The sequence below is a fragment of the Elgaria multicarinata genome, chromosome 5 (assembly GCF_023053635.1).
Source record: "Elgaria multicarinata webbii isolate HBS135686 ecotype San Diego chromosome 5, rElgMul1.1.pri, whole genome shotgun sequence".
In the NCBI taxonomy this organism is placed as follows: domain Eukaryota; kingdom Metazoa; phylum Chordata; class Lepidosauria; order Squamata; family Anguidae; genus Elgaria; species Elgaria multicarinata.
Window position 1 is genome coordinate 94,550,005 of NC_086175.1, and position 18,123 is coordinate 94,568,127.

At 40.4% G+C, this 18,123-nt stretch overlaps 1 protein-coding gene across 4 annotated transcripts in view; it reads right to left on the reverse strand.

Moving 5' to 3' along the window:
• The window catches only part of PHLDB2 (pleckstrin homology like domain family B member 2), a 97,088-nt gene that overhangs the window by 40,758 nt on the left and 38,207 nt on the right, over positions 1-18,123 (reverse strand). For all 4 annotated transcript variants that reach the window (XM_063126842.1, XM_063126840.1, XM_063126839.1 and 1 more), the window contains exons 5-6: positions 15,360-15,503; positions 13,290-13,427 (exon numbers count right to left, since the gene is read on the reverse strand). In XM_063126842.1, the coding sequence (XP_062982912.1) occupies positions 13,290-13,427; positions 15,360-15,503 (282 nt within the window). The remainder of the gene's footprint in view (positions 1-13,289; positions 13,428-15,359; positions 15,504-18,123) is intronic.

Sequence of the window (18,123 nt, forward strand, 5' to 3'; positions counted from 1 at the left end):
CCCCATGCGCATAATGAACATAAGTGTTTAACGCAGTTTCTCCCAAACTGCGGACAATGGGAGCTGTTGTCTAAGACATCTGGAGGGCACCAGTTTGGGAAAGTTTCATAAATCTACACCTATACACTGTTATCCACACATGTTTAAATTAGCTGTTGTGGACAATATAACTCCTGGTAAGGCTAGGATAAGAAAATAATCTAAAGTAGGCTATCCTAGTTGGAGACAATGGAAGCTGTAGTCCAACGCACCTGGAAGGAACCAGGTTGGGGAAAGATGTTTGAAAGCAATGAAGAACAAACTATATCACTCTTTGTTACTGTATCTTTTACTAAGGTTGCTGCTGAATTCTTGGAGATATCTGTAGCCTAGCAAATAGGTTAGCCAACTTGATAAAAAGGAAGTCACGGAAAGTGTGAAGACACTCGAACAGCCACAGTGTTGCTCCACTGAAGATAATGAAAAAGTTAATTCCAACGGTTTGCTCTTTATTGGATGGGAAATGCTGTTTATCGAAGCTGATTAGTCCTCTTTAATCAGAGCAGGAAGTGATATTTTAAGTATAAATCTACATCATGTGTTCAGAAAACATTTATGAGACCTTGCCCGGTGTGACTTACTACATGTTGGTTTGATAAAGAGGACAACTACTAAATAAGAGCAATACAACACATTATTTTTGAGCTACAATATACTTATATGCAAGATCATAAAGGCCTGTAAAACTATGGTTTATATTGAGACCCAGGCCATAACTAGACCTAAGGTTTATCCCTGGATCATCCAGGGGTCAAACCTGTTCATCTAGGTGACACGCAGGGGATCCAGTGCTCAGGCAGGGGCGAACCCTGGATGATCCCAGGATAAACCTTAGGTCTAGCTGTGGCCCAATAACCTTACAAACTAGATTACTGCAATTCCACTAGTTATTACAATATGAAAACTGAACTAGTGAATGGATGTACTGCTGAGTAAGAACAGCTCTAAGCCCTATACTTAAATTGCAATCGTGTATTTACTCACATGTAACACGCTCTAGCACCAAGTTCCAAAGGCAGCAGAACAAAGATACATTAGAAATGTCTATCTGATTGACACAACAGATCTATATGATGTATGGCAACTTTCATCAAAAAATATTTCAATTCTTTTCAGTGCAAAATGAGTTCCCTGCATGGTCTACATTTGCTAGGTGAGGGCAACAACTCCCTGCTATCTCATTAGATACACTGGCCATGTTTGGATATCACAATAGCCCACGATGGGTTCATAAGCTATGTACAGTAGCTTGTTTTTGAAATAGTCCACAATCCCTTGCCACATGAGTGGGCTAATATGTTACTGTGAGTAGCTTATTAAGCTACTGTGTGTAATTTAATTCACCCCCTGCCCTGCTGCCGTCCTCAAGTCTGAGCAGTGGCGCTGTTTCACCTCTAAAGTGCTTGGAAGTTTGTAGTAAGGAGCACCTGATCCAACATCAAACCCGATTGAAACTACTCACCAAGGAGCGAAAATCCCCAGTGCACCAAAAGAGGTGATGGCTATAAAGCCTTGGGGCTTTGCAGGATTGGGACAACGCTTCACAGGAAGGCTCTCCTAATCGGGAATCACCCGATCCACCTTCAAAACCCTACATAATTACACCTGGGAGAAGGATAATCCAGGATGCATTAAAAGGGGGTGACACAAATAAACCTTTGGAAAATAAGCAAAAATAAAGAATGTACATTTCCCCATAGCCTAAAGTGCACAAGTACGAATTTGCGCATGTGAATTTGCACAAATTCATATTTGCATGAACTCTCATTTACATTAACTCTCATTTGTGCAAATTTGCACCTGTGCAATTGTGCACTTTATGCTATGAGGGAAATGCACATTGTTAAATAGTCCCTACTGCAGACTGTGGGTTATCAGAGTGGGTTATTTTGGGCAAATAATCCATCATGGGTTAAAAAAATTCCTACCAGATTACACAATAACCCACAATGGGTTAAATAATCCATGATGGGTTCTTTAACCCATCATGGATTATCGTGGATTTTCCATTGTGGATTATCGTGTCATATAAACCTAGTCACTGAGTGTCTGCATTTCAAAAGGAAAACAATGATGATATAGCACCTAGCACACCACCAATGCCAGCTGATATTAAATCACAGTAGTAGTGCATTGCCCATTTTGAAAGAGAGAAAACTGTACTTTCAGATAAAACAGTTTGTATAGAGCTGCTGTCTCCAACTTCCATGCTGGGTTGGGATAATTGGAGTTGTAGTCCAACACATCTGGAAGGCTCCAGATTGGTGAAGGCTGCTGTTGAGCAACAGGAGTGATTTTTAGCCCTCCAGCATCGGGTTGGCAATTGTACATACATATCGGGCCAGTTTGCAATTAATGATAGCCCATTGGTAAACCAACTATTGGGAACAAGCGGGAGAAAGCGGGCACGCTGCCTGCAATATACTTGCCACTTCCACATTTACTCAGCAACCTGTAACTCATTTTTAGGTTGCTGAGTATGCCATTCTAATCTGGGCTGCTGGGTGTTTAGGGACTAAACCAACAAAAGCCAGCAGTCCAGGTTTGGATGTCACACTCAGCAGCCTATGTCTGTGGTTTACTGAATAAAAGCAGAAGTGGGCTGTTGTTAAGTGCAAAACAGGTCAATGAGAAGGGAGATCCTAGCTGCAAGTGAATTCTTCTGTTTCCTAATTGCAGTTACTTCTACTAGATCATTCAGGTCTATGGAACAATAAAATTTATTAGTGTGAATTTCATGCTGCTTCTGATCTTGTCAATTGCACACCTCAAAATATAAGAAACATTCTTGATTATGCTGGGATGGAGACCACGCAATGATAAAAACAAAAAGTGAATTAAAAATAAGCATATGTCCTTGTAAAAGCATAGGTGTGTGTGTGAGAGAGAGGGGGGGAGGGAGAGGGAGAGGGAGAGAGAGCATGGACTGTAGAGTACTTTAATGTACTGAAAAACAAACAAACAACCCCAAAATCTGGGATAGGAGTATGTAAACGGTGACATTACTGCAGCCGCTATCCACTAGAATAGCAGTCCCAGTTCTGAAGCTAGCAAGCTTCACAAATAAACATGTGTACCCCAGGCAAAAATAGCTCTCTATAACATCTCCGGCTTTCTGAAAAGCTATTGTGTCTTACTGTCTATACAGTTTGAAAGACTTTTCCGAATTCCTAGAGCTTCTATTTCAAACACTTTTCTTTGCTAGGGTATCAAGGAAGCTGTAGAGAAAAGCTAACATAGTAGTTTATTAGTCAGTGATGCTAAATACAAGGATGTCATTGAGCTCAACTTACAAGGGAAGCCATTAATTTGGAAGACTAACAGCTGCATGCTATGGATGGACATGGAAACCTGACACCAAGTGGAAGAGCCATTTCCTTTTTCATTTTAAGACACAGTGTCTCAATAAAAAGAGGCATGGTTTCTGCAATATCAAAAGCAGCATCTCCTATGGAACAGGAACATGATTATAAACAAAGCAAACATTTTCTTTCTTTTTTTTAAAGAACAAGAAGAATGCAACTTTATCTCTTAAAGTAAACAACCACTGGTCCAGCCATGTGGGCATGAATAAAGTGTGAGCTGAAATTCTAAAATACACTTAATGCTGGGTAAACACAGTGGGACTTTCTTCCAAGTAAGCATACATTGGAGTGCACTGGATGTTTAGGTTGTAAACTAATTATTTTCCAGCCATAGTTTCCACTTAATTTATTCATTTATTTATTTTTGAATTTATATCCCACTTTTTTCCTCTTGAAAGGAACCCAAGGCAGCTTACATAGCCCTCCTCCTCTTTTTCATTTTATTCTCACAGCAACCCTGTGAGGTAGGTTAGGCTGAGAGTTGGTGACTGGCCCAAAGTCATCCAGTGAGTTTCATGGCCAAGTAGGGACTAGAACTGGATTTCCAAAATCTCAGTCCAACACTCTAACTACTGCTCCATACTGACTCAAGATAATAAATTTAACATTTCAGACATTTTGTGCTAACACTGTCTTGTATCTAATGTTGGTCTAACTTGTCCCAATCATTTGAATGGATCTACTCTAAGTAGGTCTAACAATGGATACAACCTATTAAACTAAGCATGTGATCCACAGTGAGTATGTGCAATGGAATTGTAGAGCGGAAGGGTACAGGTGAAAGCAGGAGACTCAGGTGTAATTGACAGCTGACTATGCCTCTTACGTTCAAGAATAATTCAATATTACTACAGAAATGTATAACATTGTTTCATGAAAGTTACGTGGAATGAACAACAGAATAATCCACATTTTCCCCGCCCCATTGAATTAGATCTCTTGATAGGATAGAGCTTTGATAATAATTTTATTTAAGGCAACAGGGAATCTTTACACACCTCTGTATGCATATGTGTCAACATTAAATCAGAAACTATCATCTCATGCTTTTCCTTTTTAATCTGATGCATTTCTACTGAAACAGACATCTGCAGGTCTCTACGCAAGATTTGCAAGGTACAGCAATTGAGACAAGCCACACAGCTATGCACAAGTAATACTGAAAGCTACCAATGGGGAAAAAAAGTTCCAAAACACTGAACAGTAGTTTGTGATGCTAGCAGGGAATCAGATTTTCCCCCTCTGGCAGTTAGGAAGTCCTAGGATGCATACGCATGCGTAGTTTAGAGGATATCAAAGAACAGCCAATCCCAAACTGACTACATACCCTTTGATGCCTGAAAGGAACCCACAAGCTTAGCCAAGAATCCAGCTGGGAAGTGGCCCAGATCAAACTTCTGTTTCTTAGTGCTGCTGCTACCATTCTCCACTTCCTTCCCCTGTTCACGATAGGTCTTTTTCCACCCAGGTGAACATGCATGATAGAGACCGGAGCTCACTGTTTCCCTTTCCACTGGATCTTTGTTGTTAGGAAGACCTGGGCATCCTGGCCAGGAGATAAGCAGCAACAGAGGAATAGAAGCTGCAGAGGTCCAATGGCAGGGGGAAGCTAAGAGCAACAACCCATCCTGGATATACTTTCCTTCCTCTCTGGCAGCTGTGACCGTATCAAATATCACCACCAAGAGTCCCTGCATGGATTCCCAGCTGTGGCTGGAGGCTGTGAATCCTATCTCTTCCCCACACATGCATAAACAAGGCAAGAACCTCTTTCCTCCAGGGGAAATTCCACTGGTAACACCTGTTTTCCACCAGTCTCATCTTATATCAAAGCCTGTTTCCATTGGGAAAATGATTTGCTTTAAGCAACATTATGGAAAAGGCATTTTACACATAAGCAACCCTTTATAATTACAAATAGCCCAACATAATTTTTAGAAGCTTCTGCAAATATTAAAGTCAGTTTTGAATTATAAAAGATTATTTTTTAAAATTCCAAAAATGTCAAGTTATTTAGAATTGATGGTGCAAGTTGGGTAAGTATTCAAGATTAACAAGAAAAGGGGAGAAACATCTCAGGATGCTGTGGACAACTTTATCATGAACAAGCGCAACATGTTTCGGCCTCTGGCTTTCTGTTAGGCCTTCTTCAGGGGGTTCTAACAAGGTCTTCAGAAATTATTTACAACAGGTTGTCTTGTATCTATTCACAAAAGTATCATTATAAATAAGTTGTAAGTGATCTTATTTGGGTTAAGCAATGCAGGAAGGCTCCTTCCTTAGTGAAAGGGTTGAATCAGCTGAACCTCAAGTCACTCTTAACACTTAACATTCCCACTAGCAGTATGATTCTATGAACTAATATAAAGTTTAAAACAAATGAGAGCTACTAAATATGTGAGCAACACATTTGCAACATATGGACAATCATCCAAGGCTTCATAAACCAAGGTTTATCAAACCATGGACAAGTGCAAAGATCTTGGCTTGTATAAAGCCAGAGTGTGCTATGCTAGCAGGCTGTAGAGCAGGCACTGTAGGCTTCTAAGAGTGTAACCAAAAAAATCCTGGCTGAAGCCAAGGTGGGAAAAGTTACAGCAAATAATCTTGCCTAATGGCTCTGCCAGTCACATATGGAAGGTCAAATCTATGCATTTACCAGTCTGAAGAATCAGTCCCCAGATATAGACTAAAAAGTTCTCAGTGTTGTAATAAGAACTTAATCCCAGAATAGCTGCAGGATCAGCACCCTCTTTGTTGAGTACCTGTCACCCTCTCTTTTTCATTTAAGATGGCTCTAGCAAGGAGTTGTCTCAACCTCATTGTTTCAGTCTGGAAGAGCTATTGTAGCCACCTGGAAATCATTACCTCACCTCTTTGTATTTTTGCCATGCTAGGCATGACATTTTTTGTTGTTTTGAAACTCTTGTTTGAACAATATACGAGCTCCAAGCATTCAGTGGGCCAGGTTCAGAGATTGGTTCCATTCATAGCTGTTGGACCAGTATCATCTGGGTCCATGCTACTGAAAACCACCTTGGGTCTCCTTGCCACCCAACTGTTGGAAGGAGTTCCAACTACTTTTTGGAGTAGAGTCACATGGGCAAGCCCAGAGAGAAACAAAGGTACAGGATGCCACAGTTCTATCGTGTTTTGCCCAGTCTCATTTAAGTCTGACCACTTAGGTTCTTGCTGCACTACAGGTGAGAATCTGTGATCCATTGTAGCTCTTTTTAATGGGCATATTTTTTTTCCTTCAATCACTAGACTCAGGAGTTTCAATGCACCCCAAACTTCAATGACAGGAATGGGAGCGGTATCTTTGAAATTCTATCCTAGTTTCAGGAAGTTCTTGTATAAATTGTAGCCTCCTTCTCTACACACTTTTTTCTATAGTGTGTGTTTATGTGGAAATTTGCTTTAATTTTGCACTATATTTGGTCAGAGCCCCAACCACTTGGTGCAGCCTTTCCCTGGCTGGCTCGTTGGAAGAAGTGAGCCTGGACTCAGATTTCTTGCTTGCCTCATTGTGAACAGCCAAGGTTTTTCAAAGAAACTAGTTTGAGGCATGGTGGCAAGTTTCCGTTAAAAGGAGCAAAGCTGGGGGGAAAGTAGTGCACAAAGCACTGGAAAGTGGAGTGAATGTGTTTTGAACTCTACGTGACCTCCTCCTCTATCCCCTTTTGTACTCTGGCCATGCATCAGGACTGCCCCAAGCACACCACCTCTTGCTAGGACAAACCTCCGCAAATACTCTCTCTTCTCCCCACCTTTAGAAGCTCACCCCAAACCTTCATTTTTACTTCTCTAAAGTGATAGGGACTCCAATTTATTTATTTATATTTATTTATTGCATTTATATACCGCCCCATAGCCAAAGCTCTCTGGTTTACAAAAGTTAAAAACAGTATATTACTTGTCTTAATCTCCACTTTTTGACTAATCACAAGCCCATCCTAGAAGCCTATGCGTGTGTGCATCACGGGGAGGGGGGGTGTTCCCTTGGAAGATGTCCTATTATTAAAGTGAAAATATGTATCTTGAGGACGTGTGAATCAAATGTGTATCATAGAACCTGTCTAGAGGAGCACATTCAATAACACCTATTACATTCAAAATATTAAGAAACCCAGCAAATAATTTGCGTTTAGAATCCCCCATTTTGGATATATAATAAATATTCCAAAATATTTGGAGGGCACCAGGCTAGGGAGGGCTGCTTTAGGAACATAAATTATATTGTGTATAACTTGGTTTGTTCGTAAAATTATCATTGAAATTAAACACTTTTACAAGTAAACACATTTGTAATTATTCTATACATAAACTATACTTTTAAATTTAATATACCAAACAAGATAATCCTATGAACAGAACAAGTTATACATAACACATTTTAGGCTCCTATTTTACATCTGACCAGGGGGAACTTCAGCAAGTAGTCCCTGAAACATCTAAATAATCCTAGAAGACAGAAGAAGCAGGAAGAGCTGGAGGCAAAGGGCAACTGTCCTTGTTTTAAGGAAATTTAGGGAAATGCCTAAACCTGTTCCTATTTCTGGAGTGGAGTTTAAGAAAACTTGATCTGAAAGAAACACTATTGAGATTTTATTTAGCTGGAAAAGTCTCTGCTTAGGAATGGTAAGCAACCATATTTAATTTAAGAACCTTTAAGCAATCTCAACCTATTATTTGAAGAGTGCCGTTTTATTCACTTTTGTAAAGTTTTCATTAATGAACATCTTATTTTTTGTTCATGATGAAAGGTTGTCTCTAGTTCTGGTGTCAATCCCATGCCTATCCTATAGGAATTAGGCTACTAAGTTTCTCTTACACAGAGAGGGTTTATTTTAGTGGCAGAAGTTAAGAGGCTTTATAGAGGAGACAGCATTTCCTAATAGTGAGGTATAAATGAGAACTTTATTAAAAACCGTGGCAGAGAGTTCTGTAGACCAAGCCTCAAACTTATTTTTTAAAAAGAAAAGAAACATAGGTGGGATAACCCACATGCTTCTCCATCGCATCTGGTGGCAGGGACCACCAGCTTCAGTCAGTTGTGGATGTGCTTTTTGTTTTTTAATTGTTATGGAATTATGGGGTCTGCATTACAGAAAAGCAATATTCTTGGTCACAAAATTCTTCAATCCTTTGTAATGTGATTAGGGTCTCTGAAGTATGAAAAAAAAAGACGAGTAATATGAAAAGTCCTTCTTTAGTCTATTTTAAGCATTCAGATGGAAAAACGATTATCTTTTAATTCGTGATATCTCTTTTTAAGAATTTCACAAGCTTCAGGAACAGGTGGTCTACAATGGTCAGCTGAATCTGTGCAAGGCTTCCTGTCAAACAGGTGCCCAGATCAAGAATTAATTCCAGCACTTAACTTTCCATAAACATCATGCTATCACCATTACAAACAGAACTGCGGTCATTTGTGCTGTATTTCTATGAATGAAATGGGTTTTAGCTTTCGAAAGTTGTACACAGATATAATTTCACTATTCACAAAACTCCATTCACTGGTGGAACCAACCGGTACAGCTGTTTATAAGTAAACAGCAATACTATATAGTGAAATATGAGTGGGAAATGATACTGCATGGGGTTTTAGATTGCAGAAGGATATTAACAGTGCAATCCTATACAGGTCTACTAAAAAAAAAAGCGGCACTGAGTTGAATGGCCAGGTAAGTCAGTACATATTCTAGAAAGGGTCAAAAAGATACATAAGCAGAGCCGTGCTGTATCAGACCTAGTCAGCATTCTGTTCACATAGTGGCCAACCAGCTGCACACAGGAAATCCACAAGCAAGAGCTGAGTGCAACAGCACCCTTCTGGCCATCTTCCCCAGGAACAGGAGTACATAGGCATACGGCCTCTGAAACTCAAAGTAGCATATAGCCATCAGGACTAGTAGCCATACCTGGTAAGGATGCAGGTGCAAATTACACCTGCTTATTATAACTAGCCCCCAGCTGTTAGTAAAATACAATTAGAAGCTAAACGTACATATCCGTACAAAGTTTGGCGTCTAACAATATCTTGTAATGCCATCACTGTCTAAGATTATGGAAAATAATAATTCTAAATGAAAATATTAGCAAATTCTATGAAAGTTTTGTGGGTACAAAAACAGATTAATAAACATAATTCTTCAATCATAATCATAATCATAATCGGCAAAGGCCAACATGTCCGTCTAGAAAAACCGCAACGAGCGAGAAAAGAGAGATAATAATAATTTTATTTATTTACAATATTTATATACCATTCCCCATTCAAAATTTTGGAGCGGTGTACAAGATAAAATAAAATAAAAACAGAATAAAAACACATTAAAATAGTTTTTTTAAAAATAGTGATGATGATGGTATAAAGCAGCGACTGAAACAAAGAGCTCATTTAAACAAAGAGTTGAGAAGAGTAAGTGCCAAGTGAATGACTCTGGGGAGGGGATTCCACAATCTGGCTGGGTGCCACCGTGAAAAGGGCCCAGGCTAGGTCCAAAGAGCTTCCAGCCATAGAAGGGGCCCTCTTTCATGAGTGGAACTCTTTCTGTTCGTGAAATGGAATATTTTTAGAGCTCCAATGCTCTAAAAACAAGAGCACCCACAACAGGGTCTCTGATGATGAATCTCAATGAATGGGCAATTTCATATGGGAGACCATTCTTCACATAACCTGGTCCTGGACCGGAGGTGAACAACACCCAGCCTGCATGGAGCCCTCAATGGCCATTTGTGCACCCTATGTGTCCATACCACCAAAGTAGCCATCCAAAGCCCTTCCACTAATAGAAGCAATGGGGAAAAAAGTGCACTTTATCTCCTCTCATAACTCTTTCTCCTCCTCACCCCATCAAGCTGTGCATGGGGCAACACTTGCCTTCTCCAGCTCTGTCACTGCCATGAGCGCTATCACTGTCAAAACTATCAGCAAAAAGAAGATGTGTGCTTTACCTCCTCTCCTAAACCTTTCCTGTCGAGCTGCGCCTGCCCCACTCTTCTTTCCCACCTTCTTTTCCTAGTTGCAAAAGCATGACCACACATTTGCCCTCTGGTTTACCCAGAAACCTGTGAGAAACAGTCTGGTCTGTATTATCATATGGCTCTTTGGTGAAAGAGGACACTCTACCATTCTCCCGAATCATAGAGTTGTCTGTATCCAATAAGTAAAGTAAGTACATGACTTGCTGGGTGGATGAGAGGGAGGTGGAGACAGAATGGGGGATTGAGGATATATTAAGTACAGTAGGGGGCAAAATTAAGGGGAAATTTAAAAAGGAAAAAGAAACAAGAAACTGGAAATTAAGAAAACAAATTAGTGGAACATAAAATCTGAAATAATGTGGAAATTAAAGCACAAATAAAATAATGTGGAAATTATTAGGAAAATTTATTAGGAAAACATATAAACATAATAACATCAAGCTGTGATTCCTTGATGACACCACTTTTTTTTGCTCTATCCCTGTTCCCTTTAGATGTGTGGCTCCCGACCAGTTGCCCAACATCAAACTAATTGTCCCCTGTCCTGACCTAGAAGGATAAGGCTTTTATTAGTCAACTCAAACACTTTGTATTGTGCCTGGAAACAAATTGGGAGCCAACAAAGAGCTCTAAGCAGAAAAGCCTAGCTAATGACCTGTAGCACAATCCTAAGTACAAAGGGGCAGATTCTCCACCATTTTCAAAGTCCTTCTGGCTTGCACCAACTGGTGTGATAGGTGGGGGCAGGCGTCTTACCTGACCCTGTTCCGCATAGGTAATTCTCCCCCTTCTTTCCCCACATTGAAACCAAGGGGCGGGATGGGGGAATTAATTGTGACAACTCCAGCTGGGCTGGGGGGAGCAGGAAAGGAGGCAAGTGTGAAGCTTCCCCAGAATCCAGCAGATCCAAAGCTGTCCCCATCCTGCCCCTCCACCCATCCCCTGAATGCCCTGTTTTGGGAGCAACATGTATGCCCACAGAACTTTCTGCAAATACAAGTCAGTCTTCTGGGGCAGATGTGCCCCTTCCACTGCCAGTGGAGTTCCTCTCTGCTGTGAAGGGGTATCTCCACCTCATGTAACACCCCCCCCCCCCACACACACCTTTTCCATTGTTCACCACTCTTTCTGTTACTTGATCTTTCCTAAACGAAAGTGTCTGGTCACTGACACTTTTCAGAGGCAGCACCAATAATGTGCATTCTCATAATCCTATCTGATATTTCACAAGACATAGATAACAGATGCGAAGTCATCTTTTCCCAGAAGGAAAAGGTGGATGTCTTTACACTTCAAATGACACTTTAAAAAAAAAAGCAGAAGGTTTTCATACTAGGAAGCTTGAAACCATAAAATATAATTAACAATTCAATGTTAATTCTCTGATCAGAGAACCATGGGCATTCTGGTGTGCTTGTGGAACTCCAATGGAGTAGAGTTCCCCATGGAGTACTAATGGGAGCTTCCATTGAAATGCAAATGGAAGCTTTGGAGATGAGATTTTTATTGGGACTGTGCCAGCAAGACAAAGAGTTAATCACATCATCCTGCCCCATGTTCCTGAGGCTACTCATAGTTCCCTGTGGCCGCTGTTTACATAACAAAAATATGTACATTTAAGGCATGTCTCAATTGAGCCTTAGATGTTTCATGAAAGTGTGACAAATTCCCTATGACTCTTCTCTGCCCTGTCAAAAAAGGAGATGTGGTGGGAATAAATATGAAGTAGACAAGTGGGGAGAGATATCTATACTTTCACTGTCTTCCACTAATCTGTGCCAAGCCTCTTTCTTCCTCAAAGAAAACCTCACTGTTTTTAACTTTTGTAACTTGCCAGAGAGCTTCAGCTATGGGGTAGTATATAAATGTAACAAATAAATAAATAAAATCCCAAATACATGTTTTATCCCCACAGAGGGAGACAATCTGGACTGGATGGAGTGTAAGGAGAAAGGATTACGCATCCACATGCAGTTTTCCATTTCTCACCATTCTTTTCCAAAGCTCTATTCGTGAATAAAGGTCATTTGCAGATTTGTTATTGGCATTGGTGTGCAATGTCTAGTTTGGCCCTAAACTCAGTGACTATAAAGATTCTCATTATTGTATAATCTTGCATTTCCTAAATCTGATGGCATTTTATTTATTATTTATTTATTTATTTTTATTTATTTATTAAATTAAAAGGCAGTATTCAATGCTGTGCGTGTTCTAGAGGGACATACTTCTAGGGCAACAGGAAGCTAGCAGATCCTGCAACAATTTGGAAATGAGCCAAAACACTCATTTCCAGAACAGGACAAGTCAGTGAACTTTGCAGACAGGAGTTTTGGATACTGCCCAAAATGTTTTCACATTTGCAGGTTTGGCTTTAAAACGTTGCATAAAACTTCTTAATGTGATTCCTTACTTGATGCTTTTTTTCTATTTAAATTTTAATTTGACAGTTTTCTTCATCTTATTTATTCTGCAATAGGTTATCGAAATTATGGATAAACAGGAATATCATGGGTGTAGCCATGTGAACTAAATAAAATTTAAGCTGAACTCCTACATTCATATGTGATTTTACTATAACCAAGGGAACCTGATTGCATTACACTACAAAGAAAATGGTTCAACGAACACAATATAAAAAATACTACAGTGTATGAAAAAACAGATTATTTCCCCTTAGTTCTTGTTGTTCATAATTCTACATAATTATCTTAATAGTTTGTTTCTTCAATAAATAACTGCCTTATAATGGAAATATCCATGCCAGTTTCCACAAACTCATGAGAGCAGTCATCAAGTTGCTTCTAATTTTAAAAATGTACAATGTGACACAAATTTCTTTTTCAGATACTGTTTCCTAAAATTCTGTGCAAAAAAATGTGAAATAACTTTATTTACCTTGGTCTTTTCACCAACAACATTTCTCTCCAGCTCTGCTATCTTCCTGTTTAAATGATCTAGTATTTCCTTCTCCTTAAGAAGTTCAGCTGTTTCAGATTTCTGCTCCCCATCCAATAGGGCACATTCCATATCCATCTAAGAACACAAAACAATTCTCAGTCTCAATCTAGCTTACACAGAAATCCTGACACATAGTTTTGGAAGGTTTATTTATGTGTGATGCATTTTTTAAACAACAACAACAACCCACTCCTGATGCAAAATCACATTAACGTCTCTCAAGATATTTTAATATATGTGCACAAGCAAAATTATTGAAAAATATTGAAAACTGAAATCAAACTTCAAAGCTGTTTATTTGCTGGGTGGATGCCTCTACTTCCTTGTGATATTCTAATTTCCTAGTGGCAAGTTGTTGCATTGGCTACTTTTGAAACAGCTATCTCTCCAATTATATCCCACAGGATTTAAATTACCCTTCAATCTGGTGCGCTCCAAATCTTTTGAACAGCTCCCATCAGCCTCAGTCAGGATGTTTAATGGTCAGGAATGATTATAGCTGTAGTCAAAAACTCCTGTAGAGCACCAGTTTGGGAAATGCTAACTTAATAAGCTTGGTTTGCAAAGTAAAGTAAAACAGAAATTAATAAGGATTTACATTTGTGCTAATAAATGATGGGTAATAGATTAAAAGAAACAGGGAGTTTCATTTCCTTGGACTTTGGCTACTAAGGACTCCTCTACAATATACCCAAGTAACATATTGCAGCACATATTTGCAAAATGTAAAGTATCAAGTACTGTTAATTAGGACTGAAACTTCCTGTTATGCAACGCCCATAAGACTGCAATCCTAAACAAGCTAACTAGAGAGTAAGCCCCATTGAACACAGGGCTTTGCTAGACCTACCTTGGAATCCGGACCTGTAGAGGGGCCAGGCCGTGCTAGAAGTAGTGTGGGCTGTCGGCCCCGTCTACATGTCAGACGTGACGAGATCTAGGAAAGCCCCGTTGCATCCGCCATTTTCTTTTGTAGTTAAAGGGGCGGTGTGCAGGAGCGCACAAGCACTAAAAGTAGGGTTTTTTTAAAAAAAAAAATGGGTTCCCTGTTCCCCCCTTTCCCCGATTCCCCCCTGCGATCTCCCCTGCCCTCCAATCCCCCGATTTCCTGTAGCCCTCCATTTCCCATCCCCCGAAAGCCTCCATTTCCCACCACCCCGTTCTCCCATAGCCCTCCATTTCCTGCCCCCCGAAGGCCTCCATTTCCCACCTCCCCAATGTCCCTTAAGCTGCAATTCCCACCCCCCATGTCCCTTAGGCCGCGATTCCTGCCCCCCCATGTCCCTTAGGCCACGATTCCCGCCCATGTCCCTTAGGATGCGATTCCTCCCCATGTCCCCCCAGCCCTGATGGCCGCAGTGCTCCTGTGGAGCACTGCGGCCGGTCCACCGCTTTTCCCAGCTACTCAGGAGTAAATGCGGTAGCTGGGAAAAGCGGTGGACCTGGCTATACGCCTGTGGTCTCGGGCTGAAAACCGGGCTAAAAGAGGTGCCGGTTACCCCAGGCCCAGGGAGAGTTGACCCCTGCCTGAGCCCGGGTTACCCTGCGCGTCATCTGGACGCACAGGGACGAGCCCGGGCCTCGCACCGGGCTAAAGCTTCATCTAGCAAGGCCCACAGTGGGATTTAGTTCAGGGTAAGCATGTCTAGAAGTCCACTGTAAATATACAAAGCAAGAGTCTAGACCTCAGGGCAAAATGTATCCCATGAAGTGCTGGATTGAATGCTGGAATCCAAGCTGCAGTTCTGATGAAATTCTCCTGCCCCCACCTGCTATCTGACCCAACATGGGAAGCTGCGATTAGATTCTCACTTACATGGTACTAATGCCTAACACCAAATATGTTGGTTCACGGTCAGCAGGTGCATCAGCATCAGGGGTACAGTGCCTGAATAGACATTATATGCACCAGTCTTTCAGCAATCTGTATAAATGTCTCAAATATGTATGCATCACGTTACAGCAAGGTGCAGATTAAAATTAAATCTTATAAAAATAGGCTTATACCTCTCGGGAGGATTCATCCATCTGGTCACTTAAATCTTTAATCTTTTGTTCAAGTTCTTCCAAATTATTCAGTATTACAATGCGTTGTTCTTCCATTTGATTAAGTTCTAATGCTCTTTGTTCATCGCTTATGCAGTCTGGTGTCTGAAATTAATCAATATATTGTTCTTTTAAAAATAAGAATTCTCAAAATGCTCATTTTACCATGATTATTTGTCTTTTTAAAATAATAGTAATAATGCCAGCAACAAAATTTTGCTTATGTTAATAGATTTGAAAGAACAATAAACATCACACTTTATAAATGATTTTTTTTATTAATCTTGTTTTGTCATATTCTTCAAAAGCACTCAGTCTTTCATATCTGTTTTCGTACTAAACAATGAGCAGTATCCAATGCTGGGGTTCTCCCATTATTAACCATGTTGCGCTAGCAGGATTAACTGTTAGCGCAACAGGAAGGCAGCACTTGCTAGTTCAACCCAAGAAACTAGCCAGAACTACCACTTCTGGACGTCCCATTCCAGAAGAGATAGTTTCGGCTAGTTTCTGGTCTTGCAAACGTCCCATTACTCTAACAGTCATTCTCACTAGCTCAGCAGCAGCATTTTATACTGTTCAATATTAGCAGATACAAGCATCAAAGCTGTTTCCTGAACAACTATTTCCAGCATCAAATTCCATTAAAACCTAACAGAGAAAGAGATAGACAGCACAATCCCATGCATGTTTACTCAGAAGCACACTTAGGCTGCTTGCCCTATTACTTCTGAGCCTACTTCTATGTTCAATGGGACTTCAACCCTAAATGCTTAAGGAAAGGCACTCCAGTCTCCTGATTATGAATTTTGTTTTCCAAAGGCAGCTGACTATCCTGCAGATGTCAAGTTACTTGCATAAGGTCACAAGAGTATTTGCTGTCAATATCAGAGCTACAACCAGGCCTTAGTATCCGTTCTCAGTCTTTTGATCTATATTATTAAATCATATGTCTTTCTCTCACACCTAGATTAATCTAGATTTGTAGCTAGAACTATGGGATTCTAGAGCAAAGAATGGATTTCATTCAAGTGAGTGCTGCTATTGCTATTACCACATTATAACAGAAGATCCTTTCTAATGAATTGCATTCCTTACTGGCTCTAGTAATCCTAGCAGGAAAGCCTTCTTTTCACAAGCATCCTGCTTAGCTAATACTGACATGGTGTCTTGGATTTCATCTTCCTAGTGGAGAATTAGAAACAGGATCTCCCACTTGTGGAAAGCAAAGAATAACCATAAGGATGAAAGGGATGCAAGACTGCAATCCTTGAATTCATAGTATCATAGTTAGAAGACACCTCAAAGGTCATCTACTCCAAGGGTGGGCAGAAGGTAGATCAGGATCTATTGTTAGATATCTGAGTGATTTGCAGAAGATCACTAAGGATTTTGGACTCCAAATTGTTTAATAATTGCAACAACTTTCCCCCCAAATTAGCATGCTAAAGTGACGAAAGTAGGGGGGACCAAAAGTGGGTGTTTTTTTGTGTGTATGAAAGGTTTGTGGTACTGAAAACATATTCCTAGGCTGAGATGTACTGAGACATGGCCTGATCTTTTAATTCTAAGTTTTTGTCTCTTCCTACGCAAGTATTATGCAGGTGTTGCTAGCTGGTGGACCTGATAAAGTATATTCTGCAAGCTTGCAGTCTGCACATCACTGAGCAAGACCTTTCAGTCCAGGAAATCTGCTGCTAAGCATCCCTAATAAGTGGTCATTCAGACTCTGCTTAAAAACTCTCCAACGAAGGACAGCCCACCACATTCTGAGGCAATCTATTCCTCTGTCAAACAGGTCGTACCCTCAAGAAGTTCTTCCTTTCCCTACAAAAAAGGAATTTTGACTAGTTTGAACCTATTGGTTCAAACCATTTGAAGAAGAAGAAAACAAATTTGTACCATCATCTATGTGACAACTCTTCAGATATTTGAAGATGGCTTTGTCATATTACCTCTTAATGTCTTTTCTTCATGCCTTACTCTATAGAGGAGCTACAGTATATTTGAACCACATGTCAGCACTGGAAGGGAAAATGTCACCTGCTTTATTTTGAGCTATAATGGATGGATGCTGCTCTTCCTATCTGTCACACAGAGTGCTGGCTAAGGTCTGTGCACTTCCACCACTGTGGAGTAGCCAGGGGTAGAAGGCCTGGCTCAGATCTGCTCTGTACACAGTTTGCACTACTACCTGAACTAGGTTTTGTCAAACAGTGGCAGCAGCTGAATTTATTTATTTATTTATTACATTTATATCCTGCCTTTTTTCCGCCAATGAACCTAAGGTGGTACATAATCCTCCTCTCCATTTTATCCTCACAACAACAACAACCCTGTGAGGTAGGTTGGGCTGAGAGGCTGTGACTGGTCCAAAGTCACCCAGTGGGTTTCCATGGCCAAGTGGGGACTAGAACCCGGATCTCCCGACTCCCAGTCCAACACTCTTAACCACTACACCACCACTCAAATAGAACTATCCCCTCTTGCTCCTTGGCAATGGCAGTGAGTCACAAACAGCACTGGACCTGAAGACAAATGGGTTACTATTCAGAGAAGAAGGAGAAATGACAACTGTACTTCTCTGGATTGTGGCCACAAAATTGACAGCTTTTGTGCCAAATCTTCCTAAAAAATCAAATATGCACTATTTAACTGGAAGTTAACTTTTCCCCCTTTGACAAAAGCATAGAACAGTTTTAGCAAAGAATGGGATTTCCAACTA